Source organism: Solea solea, chromosome 18 (genome assembly GCF_958295425.1).
Source record: "Solea solea chromosome 18, fSolSol10.1, whole genome shotgun sequence".
Taxonomy (NCBI): domain Eukaryota; kingdom Metazoa; phylum Chordata; class Actinopteri; order Pleuronectiformes; family Soleidae; genus Solea; species Solea solea.
This window is the reverse complement of record NC_081151.1, coordinates 2,377,942-2,405,940: the sequence shown is the minus strand read 5'-3', so window position 1 is coordinate 2,405,940 and position 27,999 is coordinate 2,377,942. Positions and strand designations below refer to the sequence as shown.

The following is a 27,999-nucleotide window of genomic DNA, read 5'->3' as shown; positions in this document are numbered from 1 at the left end:
GCGGGCGTTTCATTTACATACGACACCGCCCAGGGGGGCGGACACGATCATGTACCGCCGCCTGAAAGCTAACCGTGAGGAGGCGAAGCAAAAGACGGCGAAACAAAGTTTGAAGCGGAGGCGGCGGTGGTTGTAGAACAGGCGGAGGTTTGGACGGAGACGAGCGGGCGCGTTACCGGGCTTTCTGCCCTACTTTTGGATTACGACATGGACGCTTTGAAATCCGCCGGCAGAGCCATTATACGGAGCCCGAGTATCGCCAAACAGTCGTGGGGTTCCGGCAGACATAAAAGTGAGTACTCGGCTCTTCGTGGCGCCTCAACTAAGGCGTTAGCTGCTGCTAATCCAGCTAAACCAGGCTAACCTCGACTAGTAGCTAAAACGACTACCAGTGTGACTTTACAACTCATGAATGTGTGCGGGTGTGTGGGGGAGAGAGAGAGAGACAGCGAGAGACACCGCGAGAGAGCGTCAGCCGCAGCTGCCGGGAACGACACGCTGTCAGATGGGAGACGCACACAGGTGCTTACAAAACAAACAAGTTTGAGCCATAAAACGCTGCATTTGCTGTATTCAAAGTCGTAAGTGTTTGATTGTGCAACAGAACTTGACGCTGAAAGTGACAGCAGCAGCAGCAGTAGCGGCGCGCGCGCGCAGCTGTAAACTGACTCCTGTTGAAGCGTTCACGAGCTCGCCTCAGATTTGTGTGTCGTCTCCCTTCACTGAGACCAAACAAAGTTAGTGAGTGTTGTTGTTGTTGTTGTTGTTGTTGTCTGCCACGTCACTCAGCCGCAGTGACTGACACGGCACAACATGACTCTGTCTCCCTGCCAAGCCTGTGCCACATCCTAGCATGGAGTTGCTAGGATGCTAGTTGCTAGGAGATCGACTATGTGAAACAATGAGAAGAACAACGAGAGGCTGCTCGTGTGAGGAGTGGCTGCAGTTTACACCTTCAAGACATTTCCAGGTTAAACTAGTGCTTATCTCACACCAGGGCGTCAATTATGAGATTGACGCTGTTTCCTAATGATCCTCCATCTGCCCAGTGTGACCAATCACAGACAGACCACATAGATGGATGCTGTTATTGTATTATGTAACATGAAATTAATTTAAATCACTGCAATACTTACTATGTAAACAACAGTGTGTTTACTTATAAAGTGGCCATTGAGGTCTTCTGCTGCTGTACTCCATCAGCTTCAAGGTTCATGTAATGAGTGCTTACTTGAGTTAATGTTGCCTCTCTGTCATTTCAAATTAAATTTTTCTCTTTGGACCCTTCACTAGAGATCTGAGTAGTTTTCTTTTAGTTCTTCAACACTCCGACCAGCTCATGTTGCACAAACGACATACGTGCCACATTCGAATTAACTTGCATCAGCCCTTCTTCCTCATTCACATTCTCTGTTTGAGCTTTAGCAAGTCATCCAGAGCTACAGGTCTACATGATTTGACCCATATGCATTAACCAACAGACGAACAGGTGCACGTAAGGAAGTGGTCGGTAGAGAGACAGAGAGCGAGCAGTCGGTGTGTATCGGATGTGTTTTGAGTTGCTTTTTATTTACTTACACAAAGAGGGAACGTCCCCTGTTCCCATGCTCCCCTCTCCACCCACCGTGTTTTATTCTATACACAATAGAGCCGTTAGCAGTAAGATGTCACACGTGCCAGGCAGTGCAATCGATGCTTTGTATCAGAGCCATCCTCTCTGTGCGGGGGGTGTTGGTGGTGGGAGGGGGTTATTGTGGGGAAATGCACAATAAGCACAGCCCCTTCACATCTGAGCAGACAGGCGCCCCAGAGGGCTATGGACCAATCGATGGCTGATGTTGAACTTTGCCACAACTCAACATTCAGTCTGTGGCAAAATGGAGACTAAGTGAGCTTGTCGAATAGAATAGAATAGAATAGAATAGAAAGCTTTTTAAAATGTATTATAGATTTTGGGAGAGAGGGTGAAAGTCTGTTTATTTCAATAATAATAATTATAGAAAACAAATCTTCACCAACGTTTCTACTTTTGTCTGTGATTGACTATTTGCCGTCCTCTGTTTTTTTCCCCCAGTCTGGTGCCAATTATAGGCTTAAAAGTGAACTCCAGTGTCAAAAATAAGCAGTAACTTGTTTGATCTTGCTGTGTGTGTACGATTCTCCTGCGAGGTTTTTGTATTTGATGCATGGAGATATTGTAATTTGCTCCTCTGATGGCGTGTCTTTGGACTTGGCTTTTTATTTATAAGGGAAAAACCTCTCGCTATTGACAGGCCTATAATTTGAGGCTAAGTTTTGCTGCGTGTCTCCAGTAAGACTGTCTCTCCCGCCCATGGTGTGGGCTTGGTCTCGTCAGAGCAAACCATTCACATCTTAGGCATCCATCACATTCCTTTTCTCCCCTTTGTCAGTGATTCATCACAAGGTTTTCAGTATTAAGTCTCTTTAACATTCTTGACAAACACAACCCTGTTTTTGCAGTCTCGGTCCTCTGCACAAGCGTGAGCGTGTCCGCTGTGTCATTTCCTGTGTGGTTTTTAAACCGTGTATCTTGGCGAGTGTGCTGAGGTGACAGAATGTTTCTGTGCACCGTCCCAAACTGTGTCTGAGAGTGGTAACAAGCGGCATGTAACATCAACCCTCTTTTGAGGTCATGAAGGGCCTGTTTCTTCTTCTTTCTAAAATATGTGGGTGGGTGCAGCGTCTGCACTGAACAGTGAAGTGAACACGGAAGGTTCCCTCCTACATTCCTTGACAGGGAGCTGTGTTGCGTTGGCTTTGTCAATATTGAAATAGCTGCATGTATTGTACAGTGAGTGCGTCTGATGACCCAGGCAGGTGGTAATTAAGGGAGTGCATGCCATATTTAAAGGTCCGGTGTGTGGGGTTGGTTATTGATTTTAAAGGAAACAAGTGTTACAGCAACCCCTGACTGCACATACATGACCTGTTTTTACCTGAGGCCCCGTTATACTTCCGTACACAGCGAACTGAACTTCCGCCCCACTGATAGGTGGAATGTAAACCCCACATTTTTTCTCTCTGAAGAACTGTAAATAAATAAAGAACATTTAGGACCAGGTCAACAGGTCAACTTTTTGAAGTTGTGCTCATTTCGTCGTCAACGTTTCTAGCTTGACTGGCTTCAGGGGTGTTGCTAGTAGTAGGTTGGTACCCAACCCTACAACCCACCATGTGCGATCTAGGGCCTTAATTCTCGGACGTATACTTACTTGTTCGCAAATAAGGTCCATACTGGGGCAAGGACAGCAGTCCAAACTGAGTGTGTGCCCTGGACTGAACCTCTGGCCCTGCTCTGTCCAGTCACTGCTGTGTCCCCTGGACAAAGTCAACCAAAACAAGGCTACCACCAGGCCAGTAATGGAGATTGCCTGCTGCAGGAGTCCTTTATTGAGTTGTAAAGTCCTTGCTGATTTATTGGCCTGTTAGATCTTCTGTGTTTTGTAAGCTGCTTCTTTGTGTGGACTCGGTGTGGGTGTGTTCGGGGTAGGACCGCGTAATCACGCTTTTGAATTTGTTTCTCTGCGAGGACAAATTTTAATCCTGTGGGGAAAGAGATGTTTGACTTTCTCTCGCGTCGGCTGACACAGCAGGAAAAATATGACTCTCTAAACGCCATAATTGTTGTTTTTGTTTGCAAGTTAAACGGAGCTCAAAATGCCAGTCAACTTTTAATGAGTTGGTGAAGCAAAAGCCGATTTGCATATTTTATTCACTGTGTGTTATTGCATTTAGTTGTCTGTGATGGTTCATCAACTGCTACCAAATACATTTCATTTTTGCTTTGCTTCATCCCCAATTCTATGAAACCAGTAAGAGAATTATGAGCCGGCAGCACAGTGGCTCACCAGAGCGCCTTCCTGGTAAGAAAATGTTGATGTTATCTCCTTCCGCCATACTTCAATGTGATACTTCACAGCCTTAATACAATATTGTCAAAATGACAAAATGGTGACTAAATAAAAACCATCTGAGACTTGAACAGTGCCGGGGAAAAGCCCACAAATCTCACTTAAGTACATTGAGACAGCAGTCTTTGCCTGGAATCAGTTACTGTTGGTGTTTTCAAAGCAAGAGCAAGAAATCGGAGCTTTGAGGATCGTTGGATGTCTTTTTGAGTGTAAGACTGGACAGCACTGAAAGTTATAGGTTGATGTAGGAACCCGTCCTTTTCTGCTCCCACATTCTGGTGAGCGTGTAGTTCAGGAAAGACCTGCTCACACAAAACCTGCATTTTCCTCCCTCGAGATATTTTCAGATATACCCAGAGGTATAGTTCATCAGTTCTTCAGGTGACACACCCTTCCCTGGAAATTCATCTTTCTTATTTATTAACATATCACTGGTCTGACTCACTGAAGTACAACCTTAATATGTCTCTGAGACAAAAATATACATATGCAGAGATTAGACTTGCATACAATCTCAGACACATTGCACAAATCTGTGGGTTTGTGTGCCAAACACTGAACAAGAGGAATATTCATTCGTCCTCGGGGCATGATGTGAGTGACTCTAACAGTCCAAGTGAACAAATGGTTTGTTTGTTCTTCATTTGAAGCTGTTTGTTCTTAAACATTTGTACATAGACGTCCTTACATGTCCTCTGTGTTTGTTGTGACACTAATAATTTAATCTGAAATGAAATGGTTATAATAATGATTATGGTTGCAGCTGATCATGAATTATTGGCACGTCATTATTGACACTGGTGCTGGTGTCCCTGTTTTGTTCTCATTACGTCTTTGTCTTCATTTGGTGATTGGTTCTGTCCCTGTGTTTTTGTGTTTTATTGGCTTGGGTTAGGTTAAATTTAACCTCATAAACCTAACCCAAATAATGCTTATCGTCATTGTATTGGAATATAGATCAGTCAGTGTTTTAATGGCGTTGTATGGTAATGCTCCATCATTTGCTTAAAATCTATTACATGCTGAATATTGAGTGAAAGCTTGACTTCGAGTTGAACTGAATCATTGATTACTCACCATAGCTCTACTATGTATGCATGTATAACTCCGCCCTTGGTTTACCAGTCAGAATGATGCCCCTTGCTTACATGAACACAGCCTTGTAGACGTTGTCATTCTTCCTCGTCTACTTTGAGTCCATTAAGAGGACGCAGCTGGTGCCTTTGTGTCGCAGTGACAATGCAGACAATATATTTAAGGAAGTGTCTACAGAGTCTGCGCTCTCATACGTCCCACGGAGTAGAAGTATAACAGATTTAGGTGTGATCATGCTTGGACTTGGTCGGACTAACACAATAATTCATAATTTTCTAGTGTCATGTAAAGATACGGCCTGATTCTTGTTGTTGAGAGTACATTCTGGCCTCAGCTGGTCATCAGCTGTAATCCCTGACTAGCATGACCACTCATTTCTCTCCTCCTCCTCCTCCTCCTCTTCTCTCTTTCCTCCTTTTGAGTGGATTTAGCCAATGCTTGAAAAACACGTGTCTCAACATTAGGACTTAAACCCCGGCGATAAGACTTTATCCTCTGCAAATCTGCAAAATGGCTTAAGATATTAAAGAAAATCATTGTAAAAGGCAAAACTGGAGGAGCATGCTGGAGCCCAAGGACACAGATTGGGGGCAGCTGAGCGCAAAGGAACACCACAGACCATTCATCTTGTTTATTTTATATTGTCTAACCCTTTAGTCGGCAGCTCTGTAGTTATCGTCTGTTATTATTTTCTTTTTGTTTGTCATCGGGGGAGACTTTGACCTGGGTCAGACTAACACACACATGTGTGAAACATTTCCCGGATCCTTTTACACAGGAGCTGAAATTAAGAGGAGGAGCAGAGACACTGGATCAGACAACAACGACGCACTGTTATCATCATAATTCTCAGTTTGTGTGTCTGTATTTAGGAATAAGTGATGGCGGTGCTCGTCTCTGACCTGCACTGTATTTAGATTTTTACTGGCACACTTCATACAGTGCAGGATTAAAATTTTTTTGCAGTGTAGTTTGTTGAAGACGGGCTTTGTGCAGTGTCTCTGTAGACCCCCCCCCCCCCCCCACGGCATCTTCTCCCAACTGAGTCAGCAGTTTCTCAGTTTCTAAATTAGGCCAAGTATCCAGATTGGAATCGGCATTTGTTTTCAACAGAGCTGTGGTGCCACGTCCACGGCGATGGAAGAACAAAGAACAGCCAACCAGCGACAGACATCGTTCATAAAATGGTCAATCGACTGTACGACAATAGCAAAAAAGGAAGTGCAAATACACAGAAATGCATAAAGAACAGAGTTTCTTCAACCAATACTTACAAGTGCCAGGCCGGCATCTGTTTTTCACGGACCATTGTGGCCCCTTGCTTGGTCAGAAAGTTGTTTTGTCTTCTTCGCTTCCTCCGACAATGGTTTTCTCGGCTTCTTTTTCACCGGCTCTGCCATGATGGACGTCTAAAATAACGCTACCACTGCCTTGATCTTATACCTGGTACCTTGGTGTGTGTGCTGTAAAGCAATGTTTGTTTTTAGACTTTGCAGGATCTCCAGCCCTGATCTTGCAAGGTTGATTTTCTGCTAACAGGTGGTAGTGGGAGTGGAGGGAGCCCCCAATCTCCCCGCAATAAGCATTTAACCATCACAGTGGCTGTTAAATTAGGGTAAACATTTTAAAGCAGTGGCTACAGGTGCCTGTGTGCGCTCGTCACTGCGAGGGAGCCAGGGTCAAGTGGGTACTCACAGAAAGGCTTGCCTCATAAAATGCATGCCTGCTTTAGTGTTTGCTAAACTCACAATATGTCTTCACTGACCTTGCTCTTAGACAGCATTTTCCAAGAAGGGAAACTAACATTTGGGCCACTTTATAAACTGCTTACTCTCCATTAGAACGTTCAGCTTGTGACCTCTCTTTGAAAGTGTTTGTTTGGAAAGAAATATGAACTCCAAGCAGTAGACAAGCATCTGGCAATGTTTCCAAACCCACCCTGACCCTGAGGAGAAACCACTCCGTCTTTAAGAAACATACTGTATGTACCCTTGGATTAATTCTTTTTTTTGTGTGTGGAGACAAATTCCTACAGCAGCAGGACAATGGCCCCAAACACAACTCTAAGCTTTGTAAAAAATCACTCTGTCATGGACTTTCCTCCAGTCACCTGACCCCAAACCCTCTTAACTTTTGTTTTGGAGCCCTTGTTGACTGAGAAGACCAGGAACTCTATAAAAAAAAAAGCTCTCTGGACCTTTAGAGAGATAATAGGTTTTGCACAAACGTGTGGTTTCTACATCAGCTCAGGGGTTACAGTTTCATGTAGAAACATTATCATATCTTTGGAACCAGCGTTTTTGAGTTTTTCCACACAGCGTGCTCACAGGCAAACCTGACACCTGACACCAAACACAGTGATTCTGAATAAGAGAAGGACTCTTCTGTATGAAACCTACAAACTTCATCCATCCTAGCCCACGGTGATTCCAACTAAATCAAGAAGGGAGACTTCCAATGTTCTTCAGGATGGGCTGATGTAGATCCAGCCAGACCAAAAACACTGAGCGATTTACTGGGGTCCAGAGGGCTCCCATAAAAACACTGGGACTCCCTAGCAACTCTCTAGCTCTCAGTGCTTTTAAAAGCCTGACAAAGGGAGGAACTGTCGATGCAGCAGGCTGGACTTGTGGAGCCTGCTGGATCTGTGGAGTGGTGGCGGCAGGGCTTTGTCTGTTGACCTGGAAGTCTTTATTTGTATTTGTATGTTGGGCCACTTTGCTGCCAGCCCCCCGCCCCCCTCCCTCTTCCAAAAAAGAATCATTCAAAACAAACTGGACTGAATATCTAACTGCGGTGCCTCACATAATCTGGTATCACTTGTAGAATGAAAGGATGTGATACTTGGTGACTGACTCAACCTTGTCACCTGTACATTTTTATTGTTTTGGTTGGTAAATGAGTCACTGACTGCAAAAGGGATTTGGTATTTTCATCTTTAACATATCTTGGCTGTCATATCTTGCGTTTGCAGAAGCATTGTCGTCTATTTTCAAACAGAGAGACCATAAATGTTGGCTATATTTTTAAGGAAGTTCTAGATAGATGGTAGAGATGCAGTGACTGACTTGTCGGTTGTGAAAATTGATGTTTTTATCCTTGCTGAGCACATATCTCCCTCTCTGCCAGCCTCAGAGCGTTCACTACATCCTTTAGATGAAACTGTTGCATTTCTCTAATTTCACACACAAATTAGTGTGTGAAATTAGTGTGTGAAATTACGGTGACTTCCTGCGGTCATTTGCATAACTACCCCACTTCCTTTTTCCTTTTCTTTTTAATCAGCTTGTTCTTCATTTCTGACATGTCATTTTACCCGTCTTTACTCCTCTGTCTGTGTGTCGCCTGTCCTTCCTAAAGCAGAGGCAGAGCCACACAGAGGAGATTCCTGTCACTGACTGTTGACAAGGATAGTCCTAATGATCCTCTCTGTCCCTCCCTTGCCAGAATTGCCTGCTTCACTTCCTTTGTGTTGGACTTTCACCAAAAATATCCACCAGCCCTCCTAATGCTCTCCTGCTGAAAGACTCAGCTCTCAGATCCCTGTGATTATAATTCCAGAGACCTCTGAGCTGTCTTTCCTCCCCGGATCTCTTGTTGCATCAAACGGGCCTAACTGCCTCTGTAGTATTGGCTTCATTAAAACTTCATGAGAAGTCCCAGCTTGTGCATATGATCAGACCTTCAAGAAGAAGAAGCTCTTTTGTGGGTTTTTTTTTCTTCTTCTATACGCAGATTGGCTTTAAACTGAGAGCTGGGATTCCTGTCTCCAGGTTCATTGAACTCCACACCTCAAAATAACTCCTCCCTGAAATCTGCAAATACAGGAAACTATTGGGAGTCCACGGTGAAGATGGCTCAATACCACTTTTTTGTGTCCGATACACGACCAATGCAATGTTTTTACCTAAGATATTATATTATATTATGTCATATTAAGGCTTTTATCGATTGTATCGTGGTTCATATTAAATTTTTTCAGACTGTCAGATACTGAGTATCGCAGCAGTTCATCCATAGTACACAGTTTAGCCTGCAGTAACTAATTAATATTGATATCACTTTGCACGTTGGAGAAAATTAGGCACAGCAGATGTGGAAAAGTGTGTATGATTGGGGAATAAGTTATAATTAATGTGCAGAGTAATGACTTTGAAATGGTTCTGAATCTAAAAAGTGTGGAGTAATGCAGATTCAGGAACTTGAGATGTCTGCTGATCGTATCTTTGACGTTCTCATGCTGTGTGAAATGCCAGCAGCAAGAATGTCTATCTGGAAGTCGACAGCTCATGATCTGTCATTTCACCCACTTAAAGTGAACATTTTATTGTCTGATGTTCCTGTTCTGTTAAATCTATCTGCGTATTACAGTGTACTGTATTACAGTGTACTCCGTTAACAGTACACCATTGAGATTGTAAAGGTCTGCAGTTTAGATGAGGTGAGCTGCACAGTGTCATCGTCTCCCGGCTTCAGTCTTAGTGGTGTAGTGTTGAGACATGTCTGAAACAGGAGGAGAACAAGGAGACGGGAGCGTGGACTTCACACAGGCTTCACTCAGTGGCTGCCAAGGGAGTTTTTGTCAAAGGTCACAAGTTTACATACTCCTACATGACTTCACAAGAAGTCACTGTCGGGAATAACACGTGAAATGTCTAATTATTAACGGTCAAAACTGTCCCGTCAAACTTTTACCAGAAGCGTTGACTTCATCAGAGTACATTTTTATGAACGTTTCAATCTTCTTCTCTGTAAATTAAAGAGATAATCCCCACAGATACATTGGTATCACTAATAAAATACCAACAGATGTATTTAAACCTGTTCTCCTTGGGATGATGATGATGATGACGTTGTGTGGCTGGTCTTCTTCTCTGCAGCTGACCAAGATCCTTCAATGTTGGAGCAGGTCAATTTCAAGTCGGCTGATTTTCTGTAATGGGTTGTGAAGTTCAGAGAAATCAGGAACCAGAACAGAATTAAATGGATAAAAAAACAACAACAGACCCCTGTCACCCAGCAAACATCAGCTCTCCATGGCTCTCTCGGTGTATTTACAGTCGCTGACCGGCCGCCGCTGCAGCGGAGCCCAGAAGCCTTTGAAGTTGAGTCAGTTTAGCTGCTGTGGAGGCGACTGGTGCTCGGTCGGGTTGTGTAAATGCAAATGCAGCCAAGATGAAAATGGATTATTATTTCATACAAAGCAGCGCTCTGGGTTTATGCACCAACCGGCCTAAAAATAGCTCGGGTTCACGAGTTGTTCATTTAAACAGCCGTCGTGTCAGGGTTGTTTCTTTGATCTGTCGAGCTGCTCCACTGTAGTTTTTATTATTAGAACAATAATATTCTGAAGGGATCTATTTATCTCATTTGAGCAGGATAGATGGAAGATTTATCATCATCTGCATAGTGTTCTTTTACATTGTTTTTTTTAAATATTTAATTAATATTTATTGTTTCTTTCAGGTGACCTTGAGTGTCATGAAAGGTGCTTTTAAATATAATCTTATCATTATTATAGTATACTGTATATGGTCTTACTTACACTTGATTAACGATTGTGGAGTATTTTGAACAATTTCGGGAAAATATTTATCGATATGCAGAGCTTCAGTTCAAAACGGTGTCATAGATTTAAAAACTGATTGGGCGTTACCATCAAAATATATACAACGAGAAGCGAACCATTAATCATTTTCAAAATTTACATTTCAAATCGTAAAAGGCTGTCATGTAATCAAAAATCATGTCGTTCACATGCTTGCATTAGAGAAAACACAAGTAGATGTTTGCCCCAATTGTTCAGCCCTTTCTACTTCTGTAGTCACATCGAATGCATGAATGAAGAATGAGAATCTGAAATAAAATGATAGAAAAGGTTGGAAAAATACACCATGCACTGGATGTATTACGATTTGCAAATTGCGTAGTTTGAAATTAGACATATTTGTGATTTTTTGTCAGTCAGCTGAAGCTCTCGTCCCCATCGTAACAGTGTAACCGCGCCAAGTGGCTCCACCTCGTAACGGACTTGCATCGTCCACCTGGAGCACTCGCTAACTTGATTTAGGTGGAGAACGGCAGCAGCGTGTGATTCCTCTCTGCAGATTATGTTACAGTCAGGGAGCCATTAATCCAGGCACTAATGCAGCCGCAGAGGGAGGCGGCGGCGGCCCGATCTGCTCACGATACAAAGAAGTGCGAGACCTTGACCTCGGAGTGGGTCTTCGCTCTTAAGACTCGCCCATTACTTAAGTAGGGGTTTGGGTAGCGCTGCATTTAGACCATTAAAAACCATTCTCCATAACCACATAACCACTCCCAGCTGGGCTGGTTTGACTGAAGAGGGAGAGAAATGCAGTGGCTTAACCTCGGCTGCTTTCTTCAAAGGCTTGAGCTTCCTTCAGTGATATGGTTTCTCAGACCCAGTGATGCTGTTTATTTCACTTACAGGGCAGATGACTGGTGTTATGAAATTGTCTGTTAGAACAAGTCAGTAATTCTACTTGTGACTTTTTTTAGCAGCTTTAAAGAAAATCATTTATCATGCGATGTATGCCTCGTATATGCTAATGTCATCATCAGTCAAAAGCAATTGTCCATGATTTATCATTAAATCACGGGAGCAGCTTTCATCGTGCCGTGATGGAGCTTATTAATTCAAATCTGTCCAAAAACCAATCGGTGCTGAAGACAAAATTGAAGCTCTCGATCTATAATAGGTGCAGAGAATCTGAGGTTTGTGTGAGCGGTGTCATTTCAGTGAATCACCAAATCATTCTGTCAGTTAATCAACTCTTCTTTTTCTTTTTCTTTGATTGATTTCTTAAGCTCTTTAAATGTCTTGTTTTGTCTGACTAAAGGTCCCAAACTCAAATATATCACAGATCAGATGAGAAAAAAAAAACCTAGCAAATTGCAAAATAAAGTTTCAGATTTGAAACTCTAAATAGCTGCTGGACAAAATAATTACTCTACTAATCGATTATTAATTGATTACTAAATAGATCGTCATCTATTTTGATAATCAATTAATCTGTTTGAAGCTTTTTTTCATGATTAAAACAAGATTTCTGATTTTTCAGCTTCTTAAATGTGAATATTTTCTAGTTTTGTTGATTTTTCAGCTTCTTAAATGTGAATATTTTCTAGTTTTGTTGATTTTTCAGCTTAAATGTGAATATTCTAGTTTCTGTGATTTCGTGAATCATTAGATGCAGCTCTGAAAATCATGGTGACGGTGGATTCTGTTGAGCTCAAACTGAAGATGCCAGGTGACGAGATGACTGTCGAGAAGGGAGAGGGAGTGATTGTGGGCTGTGTTTTCTGCTGGACCTCTTAGAGGACACAGATGGCCTGCACTCACACTATCACACCTCATCATGGCAAGTCCATAAACCTCTTCTTAACAACAAGGAGATGTTAGCATTTGTATTGCAGCAGCAAATGGCTGAATACTGAAGAAGTTGTTTGTGAGATATCGTTTCCATGGTTCTAGCAACAGGTTCCTTTTTATGAGCTAAAGTGTGGTCACTTTGAAAGCTGCTGAACATCGAGATCTGGTTCAGAGCGTCAGCACATTTGGAACGTCGGGTTCATTGATTTGGTGTCATGTGGAAAGAAGGTCAGGCCGTTTGATCGTCTTTGTGTCCTCAGTCCTAACTCTGTCTCTCTCTCTTCACACGGACGTAACTTGAAGAAAACAAAGACAGAAACTAAGTGTCATTGCCTCAGAAGTTTTGACAGGATTGTAAGTGAATTCTGGAATGAATCAAGTGTGAGTAGTGTTATCATGTTTCCACGTTTTCCATAAATATTGATTTGTATGGCGTTGATGTGTTGGAGAGGAGTCCAGTGAGTGCAGACTGACATACTTATGGGATTGACATGGGAAAACTTTATTGACAACTACAGCAGCTGAATGCACTGAATAAATCCACAGAAAAGTAACTTTAAAAATGAGACTATAAAACTAAGTAATATGAAACTAACCCTTAACTAAGTATAATGCATTGAGTTTTTATCCAAACAGAGTCGAGAATGAACACATTCAAAAACAAAGACCGTATCAGCATCAGTCATAATTGTCTTTTTTTTATTATTATTTCATATTTTCATATAAAATAATGAGGCTATATGTTTCTTAATGTCTTTCTTATGGGTTGAAATTGTCTTTATTTTCATGGCTTAGAAGAGTCTTTGAGACTTGGACGTTTGAGAGATGACCGCGCATTTATTTAGCTTTCAGGAAATACTTTTCTGTGACTTTACACTCATTTAACCATGCATGTCACATTAGGCAGGACTTCTAGATTTAGATCTTAACTGGCAGTAGATTTATGTAGTTATTATGTTCTATAAAAGCAAAAAAGCATGTGCTCATTAGACACAGCTGTCGGAACAAATCAAGTTCTAAAACAGAGAAGATGTTGTTTGCTACTGACACGTGTGACAGTGTGTGTGTGTGTGTGTGATATTTGTGAGCCGAGGTGTCACCCGTGCATGTCTCTCCTCTCGCAGAGCTTCCGGAGAACTGGACGGACACGAGGGAGACGCTGCAGGAGGGCATGGTGTTCCAGCTCAAGTATCTGGGAGTCACAATGGTGGAGCAGCCCAAGGGAGAGGAGATGTCAGCGGCGGCCGTCAAGAGGATCGTGGCCACGGTGCGAGATACCACACACACATACACACACACACACACACACACACACACACACACACACACACACACGGGTCCCCCAAATCATCTCATCACAACCATGCTCGGAAAGTCTCAGAAGATAAATCACAAAAACAAGTTCCATTTCTCCCCATAATCGACTCGATTGCTTTAATGACCTGTAGAGGAGGAGGATGCAGTTAGTTTGCTCCCTGTGTGGCTCAGCCAGCTTTGTCATGGCAGAGAAGGCTTAATGTTATTGGACGTGGCAGCTCAGTGCTGGATAATGAGGTGTAAGCAGCGGCAGAATGGGAGACTCGATGGAGGCCCAGACTCTGATTGAGCCTAATCTGTGGTCTGTCCTTCTAAAAACACTGTTGTGCTGCTCAGTGGGAGGTTGTTTTTAGAACTGGTGGGCCTGATGTTTTGTCTAAGTAGTAATTGCAAATTTCCTGACAGATATTGTGACAGCACTTTGATTTGCAGGATTCTAGTGAAGAGTCTCAGGGTCACTGTTGCTGTGTTTAAGATTTAAAACACGTTGAAGATTAGAATAGTTTCAACATGATGTAATGTTGTTTCTCTCTCACACTCCATCTTCAAGGCCAAAGCGAGTGGAAAGAAACTCCAGAAAGTCACGTTAACGGTCTCTCCGCGAGGAATCATCCTGTACGACAGTGCCTCCAAACAGCTGATAGAAAACATCTCCATATACAGGTCAGTCCTCCTCAGGCTCTTTACACGACGCACACACACACACACACACTCTCTATCCTCTTACCTTAACTGTAATCTAATCTGTAAACCGTTTAAACTTGTGATGACAGTTTGAAAATGTCCTCAAAATGAGGAACTTTGTTGTTTAATATGTGGTAATTTTCAGCTGATGGATTGAGTCACTCCACAATGTCTTAGTGGCTGTTTATTTAGATTTGTGTCACTGATGAAACACACATCGTGTTTTCGCTGAAATCCTTTAACTGCCTCCATGAGCCGCGTGTCGCGCTCGCTGCTGCCTGAACCGTTGACCCCGTGGGTCAAAGCAGCAGTCCCAACTACTTCCCGTTCACTTCCTTTTTTGTTTTCAGAAACACAGACACACACCTCGCTGTCGTGCTCTCAACAACGCAGCCTCTTGTTTTATGAGACGCTCTCGCTGATCACTGACTCCACCATGTGGGGAATAAAAAGTGCATTTAATAGACGGGGAATTAAAGACGGTTACCTCAGAAGCAGCTTGGTTGTACGTCACGCTCCTCTGAAGACGTCTGATGGGAAGACAGATGACCAATAAAAGAAATGGATTTGCCTGGACGCCTCTAAATCTTAGCTTTGCTGCATAGGCCACAGGTGGGATTCTCAAATCTCAGCAAACTCCCCACTTTTATTTGTCCGTCCCAAACTTTATTCTAAAAACTATATTTCTTTATTCTAAACTATATTTATTATTTCACTAGAGCTGAAACAATGAATCGATTATTAATCGACAACTATTAAACGATTAAAACAAGATTTCCGATTGTTTAAGCTTCTTAAATGTGAGTATTTTCTTCATTTCTTTGCTCTGAAACAAAGAAATCATTAAAAGTGAATCGTTTTAGTTTGTGGAAAACAAGACATTTGAGAACATCATCTTTTCCAGGTTTGACAAACACCGATCGACATTTTTTTTAAGGTTTTCTGATATTTTATGGAGAAAATAATCGACCGATTAATCGATTATGAAAATAATCGTTCGTTTCAGCTCTAATTTTCACGACTTATTAATCAACGACAGTGAAGTAGGAGCACATGCTCTCAAGAGAAGAAGGACAGATGGGAGCTGTTTTTTTTATAGCCGTCCTCCATCATTTTAGCTCTCGCTCTCCGACTGTCTCGTGAGCCCATTACTTTGATATCATGGTAATGATGACACGCTGATCAAATGGTAGCGGAAAAGCCATTTGAGAAGCATTACAGCTTAATTGAAAACCCCATCTCTGCACCTGAGACTCGTACCTCACAAACATGCGGCGCGGCGTAATCTCACATCGGCAGGTGACCTTCAACATCAACACAAGTCTGTGCGACTCTTTCCATGTCACTCACGTTGTTGAGTTGTGTACCTGCACTGAGCTGTGGTGTGTGTGTGTGTTTGATCACGTGTGTGAGCAGCATGTGCACGAGAGCAGCCGGCTTTGAGAGAATAGATGTTATAGAAATACCAGAACAGTTTAAATCGAGCTTAAAGGCTTAGTGTCGATGATGTTGCACGTTTGTCCCAGCTTCATCTGTGAGGACTGTTTTATTAAAGTGTGTGTTTGTGTGTGTGTTTTCTCTTTCAGAATATCATACTGCACGGCAGACAAGATGCACGACAAAGTGTTTGCCTACATCGTCCAGAGCCAACACAACGAGACACTCGAGTGTCATGCCTTCTTGTGCACAAAGAGAAAAATGGTGAGTAAAAGCAGCGTCAGACACTTGACTGTGTCCTTGAGTTTGCTGTTTATCAGGGAAACACAATCCCTACTCTCTGTAAGTGTACACGGAGCACAAGGGCTTGAAACTACAGTCCCTGGATCTTTTATGTAATAAGTAATTCCATTTTTGCCAGACGCAAAGATTGTAAACACTCTCGTATCTGCTTTGAAATCAAAGTGGCTGGTTCGCTGAGCATAAGCACCGGAGTCTGGGTCACTATCTAACAGTTATTATTCTTTCGTATCAATACAAAGCAACAACAATATAATTATTGACATGTGATAGCACATATTTAAATGCTATTATCAGTCCATCATGAAGACAATGATGAGGCTTCTTCAGGTTTTACTGACGAGCCCTGAATGCTGGTGTTATATGTCAGACTTTCTTGATCTGGTACAGTGACTTTCTGCAGTCTCTAGTCATCACTGTGAGGTTGCCAGGCAACTAGCCTGCTTCCAGCCAACAAATGATCCCATACAGGACCCCTATAAAACAATTACTGGCTTTTTTTCCCCCCTTGCTTTTTTTACAATTTGGTGAAAAACAACATGTTTAGTAATACGTACCAGACGTAGATGTAGTGCCGTCTCCCCCGTTGTTTCTCGTCTTTATTTTGAGTTGTTTGGCCACAGCTTATAGTTTTATAGTTGACATACAAGATGCTTGATCTTCGTCTAACGAGGTAACACAACCACACATGTAGGCTGCAGATTTGTGCTGCAGGTGTGGCCTCCAGCTTCAGTGTGTTATGCTTCACGAGAGCTCAGAACAAGTGTTTGGAGAGAGAGAGCAGTGGTGAGAACATGAAGGGTGTGGAGGCCGTCATCCCTCTCCTCCTCGCATTCCCTCCATCCCTGGAGGTTTGAAGAACGAGTGAACCACTCCCTCTTCCTTCCCCTCACTAATTTAGTTCTGGTCAAAAGGCCACGTATCCTCCCAGTTACATAAACAACTCTTTGTGGAGCCCGTGGGTCTCTCTCTTCCTCTTCTTAAAAATGTCCGAAGGAGCTCCTTCTAGTGTTAATGGTCACTTCCTGTTTGTGTTACGGGTCATAGGTCTGTGACTTCCTGGCGATGAGTGTGATTCACTGTCCTTTTATTCTGCGTCTGACTCCCGTTTCTCTCCCCGTTTCCCTTCACCAGGCTCAGGCGGTAACCCTCACAGTGGCTCAGGCTTTCAGAGTGGCGTTTGAGTTCTGGCAAGCCGCCAAGGAAGGTAGGCATGGTCGCCCCTGACGACCACAGTGTGACGGATGAATGAAAACATTCCCTCCCATCCCTCTCCTCCCCCACTGTTGTTATTCTCTACCTCTTCCTGAACGTGACGTTTCTCAGAAAATGTGTAAAACGGGAATTATCTTGTGACTTCCTGGTTTTGACCTTGACACCTCTTACGAGGGTCATGGGAACATGTTCATCCCTGTTGTCCTACACACACACACACACACACACACACACACTATCTCTCTCTCTCATTATGACCAGGTTTTTGGTCTCTATGAGAATTCCTGTTCCCTGACAACATCAGTGTTTATGACAGAAAGGGTCATAAATACAACACACACACACACACACACACGCCTCGCATGTGTCTCGTGTGTCTTATAGAAACCTGTTTTAGTCGAGCGCTGCCTCTTTATTACACAGAACTCCGTCATGGTTTAAAATCTCATTATCGACTTGGAGAGACGATGTCAAGGAAATGAGGTTATGTCGGGACAGAGGTGGAGTGACTGGAGTCTTACGTGTGTGTGTGTGACAGCAGAGATGTTTTTAATGTTCCTCTCCCTGCATTTTCTTGTCCTATTTTTCTTTGTAATGTCCGACGTGAATATGGACCTGTTACCCCTAATAGTGTGCTGGTGCCTTCCTGTCTCCTCACTGATGGCGTCTCACACACGGCTCAACAGAACACGCGTGTAATTTACTGCATGTATGACTTCGATGTAAATGAGCAGTTCTTGCCACATAATCATGTCTCCCACCAGCTTTACACACACACACACACACACACACACACACACGTTGCCTTGTAGATGCTCTTTGAATTTTTTGATTATCCATTGTTGCTGCTTGTCTTGTTTTGCACCTGGCAGCCCCCGTAATCCCCCCCCCCCTACACACAACCTCTCTTCCTCCCCCTTATTCCAGCACTTGCAGAGGGTGGGGGGGGATGGGTGGGTATAGGGAGCGAGAGGGCAGGAGGGGGATGAAAGGCGGGGGCAGAGTAGGCTCTAAAGAGAGAGAAAAAAATGAATGTGTACATGATGTTGTGTCAGTGTGCGCTCTACCCGCTGACAGATTCAGTGTCGGCGCGTCATCGATTCTTCCTCCTGTGGATTCTACCGCTGTTTTTAACCTGTCTGTACACACAGTCCATTTGGAGGTGGCCACAGGCTCCTGTCTCACACCAACACTCACCAGTCTTCACCTCTCCTTTGTTTTGATTTCCAAAGCAAAGCTGCTTTCTTTGGGTTCAGTGTGGTGTCGTCGATGTACTCGCAGTGATTTATATGAGGATTTGTTTTCCAAAAGGAAGTAGTGGCTGTTCTTCCGTGGCAAGAAATGTGTTTTGAGTCTGTTTCATTGGTTACAAGACCCTGGAGGATCAGGACAGGAAGATGTTGTATGCACTCTCTGCATCTGTCTGTGCACCACCCACCAAGCATTCCTGACCCACATTCCTCCATACTTAACAGCTCCCTCCATAAATCTTTGTTCACAGTGAATTCACCGCGAACACACTACAGCGGGCTTTGAACTTGCACGTCTTGAAGTTTTGCTCCATGTTTAGCGCGAGCTGAGACTCGAGGACTGAAGTTTCCTGTGGGAATAAACACTGGCATCACTAAGCGACCTGGACTCAGGGGAATGGGGTGTTTTTCTTTTGTTGCTGTTTTTGGTTTTTGTGTTTCACCTGTAGTACATCTACCATTTTTATTTAATCAAAACACGTCCGCGCTGTCATATTGTGTATAATCTGTCATATTGACAAAAATGGACATTGTGATTTGCAGTCATTGACCTTAACATCTCAGCCCTCGAGGGGATTATTAGGCGAATATTATGTTTGTTTTTCTCCCCAGTGAACATCTGTCTTCACATCTGTCTTCACACCTTCAAGTGTGTGTGAAATATAGTGTGTGAAACCCACTGACTTTTATTTATATATATATATATATATATATGTATATATATATATATATATATATATATATATATATGTATATATATATATATATGTATATATATATATATATATATATATATATATATATATATATATATAACAGACAGGGAAATTGTTCCCAATAGACTTTCTGGGAAAATTCTGGGAATGACGCACCTTGTTTACTTTTTAAACTTTTTAAACACCACTACTGTGAATATTTGATTGATTTGAAGACTTGAAAACCCACAGTACGGCAACAATAATGAGTCACTTATTAATCGATGACCAAATTGATAATCGATGAATCGGCTTTAATGTGTGTTTTCTTTTTTGTAATTGAAATGATCTTATGATCATGATGCTTAAATGTGAATATTATCTGGTTTCTTTGCTCCGTATAAACAAAGAAATCAGTAAAAGTGGATTATTTTTGGTTTGTGGCCAAAACGAGACATTTGTGAGCATCAAATTATCATAAGTAATGATGAAAATAACAGTTATTTGCAGCCCTAGTTGACCGACAGAAGTTATTATAACATCTTACTCCTTCTGTAGAGTAGTAGAGAGGAATAAGCGACATAGAAGAATGACTCTAAAGTGTAGATTCACGTTGAGCGCGAGGGAAACACACGAGCCGTGAAACGACTCCGCTGCACAGAGCGAGCGGCGATGCAGTCACTGCTGTGTAAAGTATGAACTGTGTTACGGTCTGTGAAGCACAAACAGGGCCCGCTCAGTTTCAGCTCAGTAATGGCCTTAACCTCGTTTGCCACTTACTGCTGCTAATTTGTTTACACACACGATTTGCTCGGTTAGTTCAGACAACCAAACGGTTTCTTTCGTCGCTGCACTGTGAGGGCGTTCACTCCTGAGTCACACTCTCTCCTGCTTGTCTTCACTCACTGTTCTTCCCTTCTTCATTTTGTCTTCCTGCCTCCTCAGAGAAAGAGAAGCGAGTGAAGTCGGGTTCAGACGGCGAAGGAGCCAGCAACTCTCAGTCGGAGAGCTCGGCCAGCCTGGGCAGCTTGAAGGGAGGGGGTGAGTCCTCGCACACTCTCTGTCATCATCCCTCCGTCTCCCTCTTTTTCTCTCACCCACCCTCGCTGTCACTGCAGCCGTAGCCTCGGGGAATGGGAAAGTATTCACTGGTTAAAGGTTGGCCTGTATTGGGCAGCAGGTGGCATTTCCAGGTGATGATGTCTGATGATGACAGTAATGATGGTGACGTCTTTGTCCACTTGCTGTATTTCGTGATCCCGTTTAAAGCAAATCTCGCTCTCATGGTCCGTGTGACATTTTACGGTAATGAAGAACTGTCATTTTCTGTCTGAGGCCATGAACACAGCAGCACTGACCTAATTGCTCCGTCAGATTTTCTAAAGATTCCCCCGGGTTCATGCCTTCAGAACATGTTAGTGATCTGCACCGAACCAGGAAACATTATTATTGTCCGCAGCCAGAGATAAAATGAGATCATGAGCATCTTATTGCCAGTGGCTTAATGGATGTGCACTTATTCCTCACCATGCTTTCATCTTCTCTGTGTTCACGCCCGGTGCCTTTTTTCCTGCCGCACTTTAAGTGCCAGCGGCCACTGTCGGTTTGCCCTGATTCTATTTGTACTGTTGCTTTTACTTTTTTTGGGAGAGCACTGAACTTCCTCCTCAGCGTGCGCTAAAATCAGAGATCTGTGAAGCTGTTCTTTGGGGTCATGACCTTGGATGTGGCATTTTGTGACCAACACGGGTCTGAACTGGAAACAGACGTTATCCCACTCCCTGTTGGGTCATTTCAGCTGCCAGTGGATTAGATTTCTGTCCAGCAGAGTAACCCACAGTACCGTACCACAGAGTCAGGCGTGATGCAGCTGTATTACGGAGACGTGATACTTTCAACCATCTCCCCGTGCCACTCCTCTCACAGTGGATACAGAATATTGGTCTTGATTTTTTAGATTTGTCCATATCCTCGGTCTATTCACAGGGTTTTTGAAACTGGAATTTCATCTATTTCATCTAAATAGGAAATTTTCTATGAACCTGACCTGGAGTGAGTGATTGTGACCATTCACTGCTTGGGGAAATGTTAACTGTAAATCAAGTGACAAGTAGAAGCTCATTTTACCATAGACTTTCGTTCAAACTGAGGTTTGCGTCGCCCCCTGGAGGCTAACTTCTACTTCCTCCTTCCTCGGCTTCAGACTGGAGGGAGACACAGCCCGTGGTATTTCACAGAACCCAAAGAGAAGTCTTTGTGTTGCCTATTTTGCACACAAAACAAAACATTTACTGTCATAAATTGCCAAGAAAGGGAGCAATTTGCCACATTTGAGAAGTGGGAAACAGCTCGTCAATTCAGTTTTTCCTCCACATCAGTTATGTACGAGCTGAATGTGCCCACAATCCCACGTCCACCCTAAAACAAACACAAGCTGTTAACTTTAGGGCGTAAATCCCACAATATTATTGCCTTCTTCATAACAGCAGAATATTCTAAATGCCGTTGAGCCTGTGTTGACAAAGAGGACAGACTGAAGGGAACTGAGGGACAGACATTGAGGTGATGGTAGGACAAGGATCATCCGGTCTCAGTGTTGGAGTGTGTGTGTGTGTGTGTGTGTACTGCACAGATCGTTGTGTTTGCATCACTGTTCTCTGTGGATAACATTAACATTTCATTAGCATCACCAGAGACTGGACAGAGATGAGTGTCGACACATATTATTGCCACACTTTTGTCATTAGGCAAAGCCATTACAAAGCAATCTGGCTTCAGATCAGCAGCGTCACTGCTCAGACGTGACAGAAGTCACGGGGTTAGTTCAGTCCACACATGGCTGCATTAATGAGACACATTAGAGAAAAGTGGACCTTAACGACGAGCATGGCATCATCCTCGCAGGTTTTATTCTAAAAACCACCAGGACTCGAGTGTGACGGGCGTTTTGTTTGAGTTTCTGCTTCTAACTCGTCTGTGTCTCGTGTTTGCAGAGGTGGCCACGGCAAAGCTTCTGGACTTGACCGAGGGAGCCAACGTGGCACAGGTCCACTTGGACACAAAGCAGGCGGAGTCTGATCCTTTTATGGTGCATAACCACACAACAGAGAACAACAATACTGTATGGGTAAGACAGAAGTCAGTGGGTTTCAGCTGTTTAGGCTTGATAAGACGGGAAGAGGAGGACGCCGTGCAGGAAGCACTAATTCATTGGTGAAAGTGCCCCCAGTTGATTTTTGCAGCTGTGGAATAAAACAATAGCCTGTTATCGTATGGTCACATAGCTGCAGAGGGTGTGGGGCAGCGAGGAGCCCACATGAACCTACTGAGACTTATGTAGTGTGGAGAAAAGTGGCATTATTTACTTTTCTGAATAGTGTACCAACACTCTAGACATCTGTATTTATACTGAAGGTAGTGGATAATTCTAATAGAACGTTGACTGGATTTATTTTGTACCTGAACAGGCAACAACATGTCCAGCGTACACACACACACGTGACTCTCCCACACACTCTCCTGTACACAGCACGAGCAGCGCGTCCGCCATGAAGCATATACAGTAACAATCCAATCCAACTTTATTTATAAAGCAACAACAACAGCTGAAACAAAGTGCTGTACATCAGAGAGCAATAAAAACAAATCAAATGTAGAAACGTGTGACCTAATACACCTGAGAACAAATAATAAAACAATAAAATACTGTGGAAAATGTCAAAACGACACAAATGAACTATAAAAACCAACGTCTGATACTGGGTGGAAGGCCAAGGAGTAAAAATGTGTTTTAAAAGTGAACAACTAAACACCAGAGCGAGGAAGAAAGTATTCCGTACTACGAGTGAGACAGTGAGTTGTTTTCCCATGACAAAATAGATATTTTTCTTATTGTTTTGATTGAGTGACCTCTAGTGGCATGAACCTGTATGTCATTTGTCAGTTTGTCTGTTTAATGCACAGTAAGTCGTTTCTGTCTGTGGAGTCATTGAAAGTCACAAATCCTCAGCTCTACATCGTCCATGATGCTCACTACTGCTCCATGGGATTAATTCCTGCCTCTCTCTCGTTTTTAATGCTGTGTTTTATTGCTTTTATAGTTTTGTTCCTATTAATAATGGTAATAATAATAATTATTATGGGGAGAAATTGACCAGCCATCAGTAGTGATGATGCATTAGCGACAGATACACGTCCTAAAATGAATAAAATGAATATTTCCTTTCTCCCTCTGAGGTTTCTATTGAAACCTTGAATGGATGTAGTTTAAGTACACTACTCGACGATGATAACATCAGCCTCACTGTTTGTAGATATTTGATATTTGCAGGAATGTTATATATTATATCTTTATTGTGTCATGTGACTAACGTGTGTTTGTTCTTTGCGGCAGGAGCTGGAGGACGGTCTGGACGAGGCTTTTTCAAGGTAAGAACGTTTTTCTTTTCTTGTGTTTTTTTTTACCTTAAGAACAGCCGTACATGTGGGCTGCTCTGGAAATAGCCACCTGCGGTTTGGGGGCGGCTCTCATAATAAACAGCGCCTCTCCTGCTGCGTGGCTCGCCCCGGTGTGCTCCCACAGGCGGGAGACAGGGCCGACACCCTCCCTGCGTCACGCTGCTGTTGTAGGCCTGGTTTACTGCCCTCTCAGGCCCACACGCTGATTCTGTGCGAGCTCGGGAAAGCCTGTGATTACCGACGGGAGCTGCCGAGGGACAAATAGCTTGGTATTCATACCACAAAACCACAGGAAAGTAACTGGGTTTGTTCTATAGTTTCACTGGTTTCACATGTTGACGGGAAAGTCCACCGTCTGCTTTGAATTCCTTTATAACGTGCCGACAACAAACTAATCTTAATGGAGTTTCCATTTAATTCTTATCAGCACCACACAGAGGAGCTAGTGGGTGCTCTTTGTTCTGGGATTCTCTAAAATCCCAGAATATATTCTATAATTGAATTCCTCCCTTTTTATTATAGAGGATTCATCTCCTGCTCTGCTAATATGACGTCAGCTTTTCTTATTCTCTCACTTCTGTTTGGTGAAGGCGAAGATTTGCACTAAGAGGCCATTTTGGCTCGGTTATCAGATGGATATTTACACCGTAATGCTGTTAATATCCAGTTCTCTGACTTATGACATGAGCAGCGCTGCGGCCACGTTAAGATGTCTGCAAATGAAGGAGGGATTTCAGGATTCTGTGAATGAGAATAGAACAGAATAAAAACTCGTTATCACTGCTACAGTACTGTATGTACAGATGGATGTTTTAAGTTGCAGTCCTCTATTGCCCTCCTGTGGACTTCTGAGGGATTACCACAACACTGCAGCCCTGATTTAATCTCACACCCTCCTCTGCAATCTCATACATAGAGAGAGAGGAAGTGAGCCGTGAAGTTATGTGTTGTTCATGTTCGTCATTCAGAAATCTCACAGCTGTGAGGTTCAGAGGTTCAGAGGTTCAGAGGTTCAGACTCATGTACTCGGGTAGCTGCTTTTTTTAAAGCTAAAAATGCTGATAAACTTTAAAAAGTTTTTTTTAAGGCCCCTCTGAAAGGCTGTACGATCTGTTTCACTTAAAGCGGTGTTTCTCAAACTTAACCCATAAAAAACACTTGATTCACGGACCACCTGACTCAGAATAGGCCAACCTCAACAGTTCACAAATTACAACCTCCTAAAATGAACTTGAAAAGAAGACATTATGTCGCAGACACACAGACATTTTACATTTTAAAACGTATCTTACTTGCTTTGTGTGTATGTTTTGGTGATTTGTTTATTATGCAATGTACATTTTCCTTACAGTGTGATGCAGGTGGCAGCACAGCCTCTCAAACTAAAGGTGGATTCTTGTGCGAGTCAACTAAGATCATCACAGACAAATCAAATGTCACAAATTGACTGATTTGTAACATTTAAATGGTCTGTGATGATCTTAGTTGACTCGCACATGAATTGAGGCTGTGCTGCCACCTGCTGGCTGATGTGAAAGGTTGGCCAGTGCTTTGTTGTCCAGTAGAAGAGATTATGGGCTGCATCACACTGTAATGAAAATGTACATTGCAATGGACAATAAACAAATCACCAAAAACATACACACAAATCCTGACTGACGTGCAATAAATGCAGATTGTACCTTGTGCTAGTTTTAGCTGGCCACAGATCATTACCCCCCAATCTGGCAACCTAGCACACGTTATAGGAAACTCCACCTGCAATATGATTTAAATGAATGTTTTATTTATTTATTTCAAATATCCAGGCAGTAAGGTCTGTTTTTCGTTGTATTGGAATGAAAATAATGCATATTCTGATTGTCCTCACTGTCTGCGTCAGTTTTAGTAGCAAACCCAGAGGAGAAAGACATTAAAACAGTTTCCCCAAGTCTTTTTTTTTTTTTAAATGAATTGCACTACAGTGCTTTTTCCTGTCACTTTTTCTGAGGGTTGCAGTTGAGCGACGTTCCGAGTGTAAATGTTGCCTGACGATAATATAATGTCTCCTTTACATCCTCAGCCGCAGTCTGGATAGCTTTGAATCGTACTCAGGTAACGACGTGGATGTAGTGACGTTCACCTCATTCTCTCACCGTCCACCCATTATTCAGTCCTGTCTCACGTGCTTTGATGTCACGGTCCAAACAGATGATGTGTGTATATATATATTTATATATATATATATATATATATATATATATATATATATATATATATATATATATATATATATATATATATATATATATATATATATATATATGTAGATATGTAGATATATAATTAAGACACGTGTCGTTTCACATTTTCATTTGTGGCCATACTCCACTAACATGCTGTAGCTCAGAAGCTCTGTTTGATTTAAATGGAGGGAAACCCCCGTCTCCTCCTCCTCCTTTGTACTGAATGGTGTGACATGAGTGTGTTTGTGTGTAGGCGTCATTCATTGTCATGTAGGGAAATTTTTTTGTGGTTTTGCTTCTTTTTCTTTTCATTCTCAGATATCATAATAACATAATGAAGCATCAATGGATGATCTCTGGGGATTACCCGGTGTAACAGAGTCTGGCTTAGAGGGGTATATTCTGGCCTAGGCTAATTTATACTCCATAGGCCATAATATACCTGAGGTATAATCTAGCATAGGCTGCTTTAACCCCCGGTTTATTCTGGACTGGGGGTATATTATGGTCTGTTAAACCTGGCCATAAAAAATACATTATAAATCCGAAGCTGCGCGTCATACAGAATCTGACCGAGGGCCGTGATCGGCTCACGTCCGTCCCATCATTTCACGTCGTGTGAGTTTAACTTCATTCCAACGTACCATCACAGAATTACATAAAAACAACAAAGTTGGTGTTGTCCTGAGAATCTACGTAACACAATCGTGTTTAGTAGATCAGGAGTGAATTTCACGTTCATGTTCCATACATTGTGTACACACTCAAACCATTACACTGTATGTAAACGTTATTCTGTCTCTCCTCCTCCTCCTCCTCCTCCTCCTCCTCACAGACTCGCTGAGTCTCGCACTAACCCCCAGGTCCTGGACATTGGGGTGAACCCTCAGGACTTCAACGCTGAAGAGTGCCTGTCCCCGGGCAAATGGGACCAAGAGGACACGGACTTTGCCGCACAGAAAGATTCTTTCGGGTGCTAACGTGACGCCAAGATGAGGAGCAAGTGTGGCAGAGGAGGACATAACGAGACATTTCCGATGTCCGGGTGGTTTCCCACCCTCCACACGAGCAGAGAGGAACATGAGCGAGGCTGCTCATAGAACAGGCCAAAGCAATACAAACCAATATCTCCCTTCTTTTCTAGAGGGGGGGGGAAACATGCAGTTATTTAATGTTTTTAACAGTCAAATGTGTTACTTCCTTTTTTTCTGTGTCTGTTTTACCCGTTCACTGTGTGTGTGTGTGTGTGTGTGTGTGATATAAATGGTCAAAGTATGTGCAGATGAGTGTGAGTTCAAGGTCAACAAGGGTCAACATTCATTATTTTCACCCAGAGGTGGAGAAATGTAAGTTTAAACGAGCAAGTTACTACCTAATGTGCTTCAAGGCGTCGGCAACAAAAGCTTTAAAAGAAAGACAAGTGTGTGTGTGTGTGTGTGTGTGTGTGAGTGATAGGAACAAAAGGACAATGTTCTTCTTATTTCTTTTTTTTCTAATGCAAAATATATTTTTGCACTCCGCATTCATCCAGCTTCAAAAGCACACGATTCACGTGAGTGTAAATGCATCAGAGTCGTTGTAAAGTGCCTCGGTTCTCTCCTCCTCTGGGCCGCTCATGTTTTCTTCTCACACATCTTTGAATCGCAGGGTCAGAATAAACGGAGGGAAATTGAGATTTCACATTTTTTTCCCTTCGACGGCACCAGCAAGTCTCACTTTTGACCTTGTGCTTCATCGCTGAAGTAAACTGAACTCTTCCACGGGAGCGAGGTGAGGCACTTCTGCGCCTGTATGTGAAATTATCATTTTGCATTTGATAATTTACTATATTTTGTTTTACTTTTTTTTTTTTTTTTTCCCCTGGGTATGGTTCCCTGTGTTATTTTGTTTCTGTATGAATTTAATTTAATTCATTAATTTACATTAAAAAGTCAAATAAAGGTAAAGTCATACCTGTACCACACGCCGCTTAAATGTTTTTGTTCAAAAATAATC

General features: G+C 42.7%; 1 protein-coding gene across 4 annotated transcripts; it reads left to right on the top strand.

Moving 5' to 3' along the window:
• Nucleotides 1-12: 12 nt before the first annotated feature.
• ldlrap1b (low density lipoprotein receptor adaptor protein 1b) lies at nt 13-27,967 on the top strand. 4 transcript variants are annotated; one of them, XM_058615443.1, is made up of 10 exons: nt 13-292; nt 13,548-13,690; nt 14,291-14,403; nt 16,011-16,125; nt 17,296-17,368; nt 20,267-20,362; nt 22,315-22,409; nt 23,715-23,749; nt 25,842-25,873; nt 26,840-27,967. In XM_058615443.1, exons 1-10 carry the CDS (start codon nt 208-210, stop codon nt 26,884-26,886), a joined length of 834 nt encoding a protein of 277 aa, XP_058471426.1. In that variant the 5' UTR covers nt 13-207; the 3' UTR covers nt 26,887-27,967. The 4 variants fall into 4 exon arrangements, with proteins under 4 accessions (XP_058471426.1, XP_058471425.1, XP_058471424.1 ...); XM_058615442.1 differs by having other exon boundaries at nt 22,315-22,448; XM_058615441.1 differs by lacking the exon at nt 25,842-25,873 and having other exon boundaries at nt 14-292.
• The last annotated feature ends 32 nt before the right edge of the window (nt 27,968-27,999 follow it).

Bases quoted from the DNA above. Each gene is read 5' to 3' on its own strand.
- ldlrap1b (XM_058615440.1), top strand. From the start codon at position 208: ATGGACGCTTTGAAATCCGCCGGCAGAGCCATTATACGGAGCCCGAGT. The intron at 14,404-16,010 runs GTCAGTCCTCCT...TTTCTCTTTCAG, and splicing joins GAAAACATCTCCATATACAG to AATATCATACTGCACGGCAG. The intron at 20,363-22,314 runs GTGAGTCCTCGC...TCGTGTTTGCAG, and splicing joins GGGCAGCTTGAAGGGAGGGG to AGGTGGCCACGGCAAAGCTT.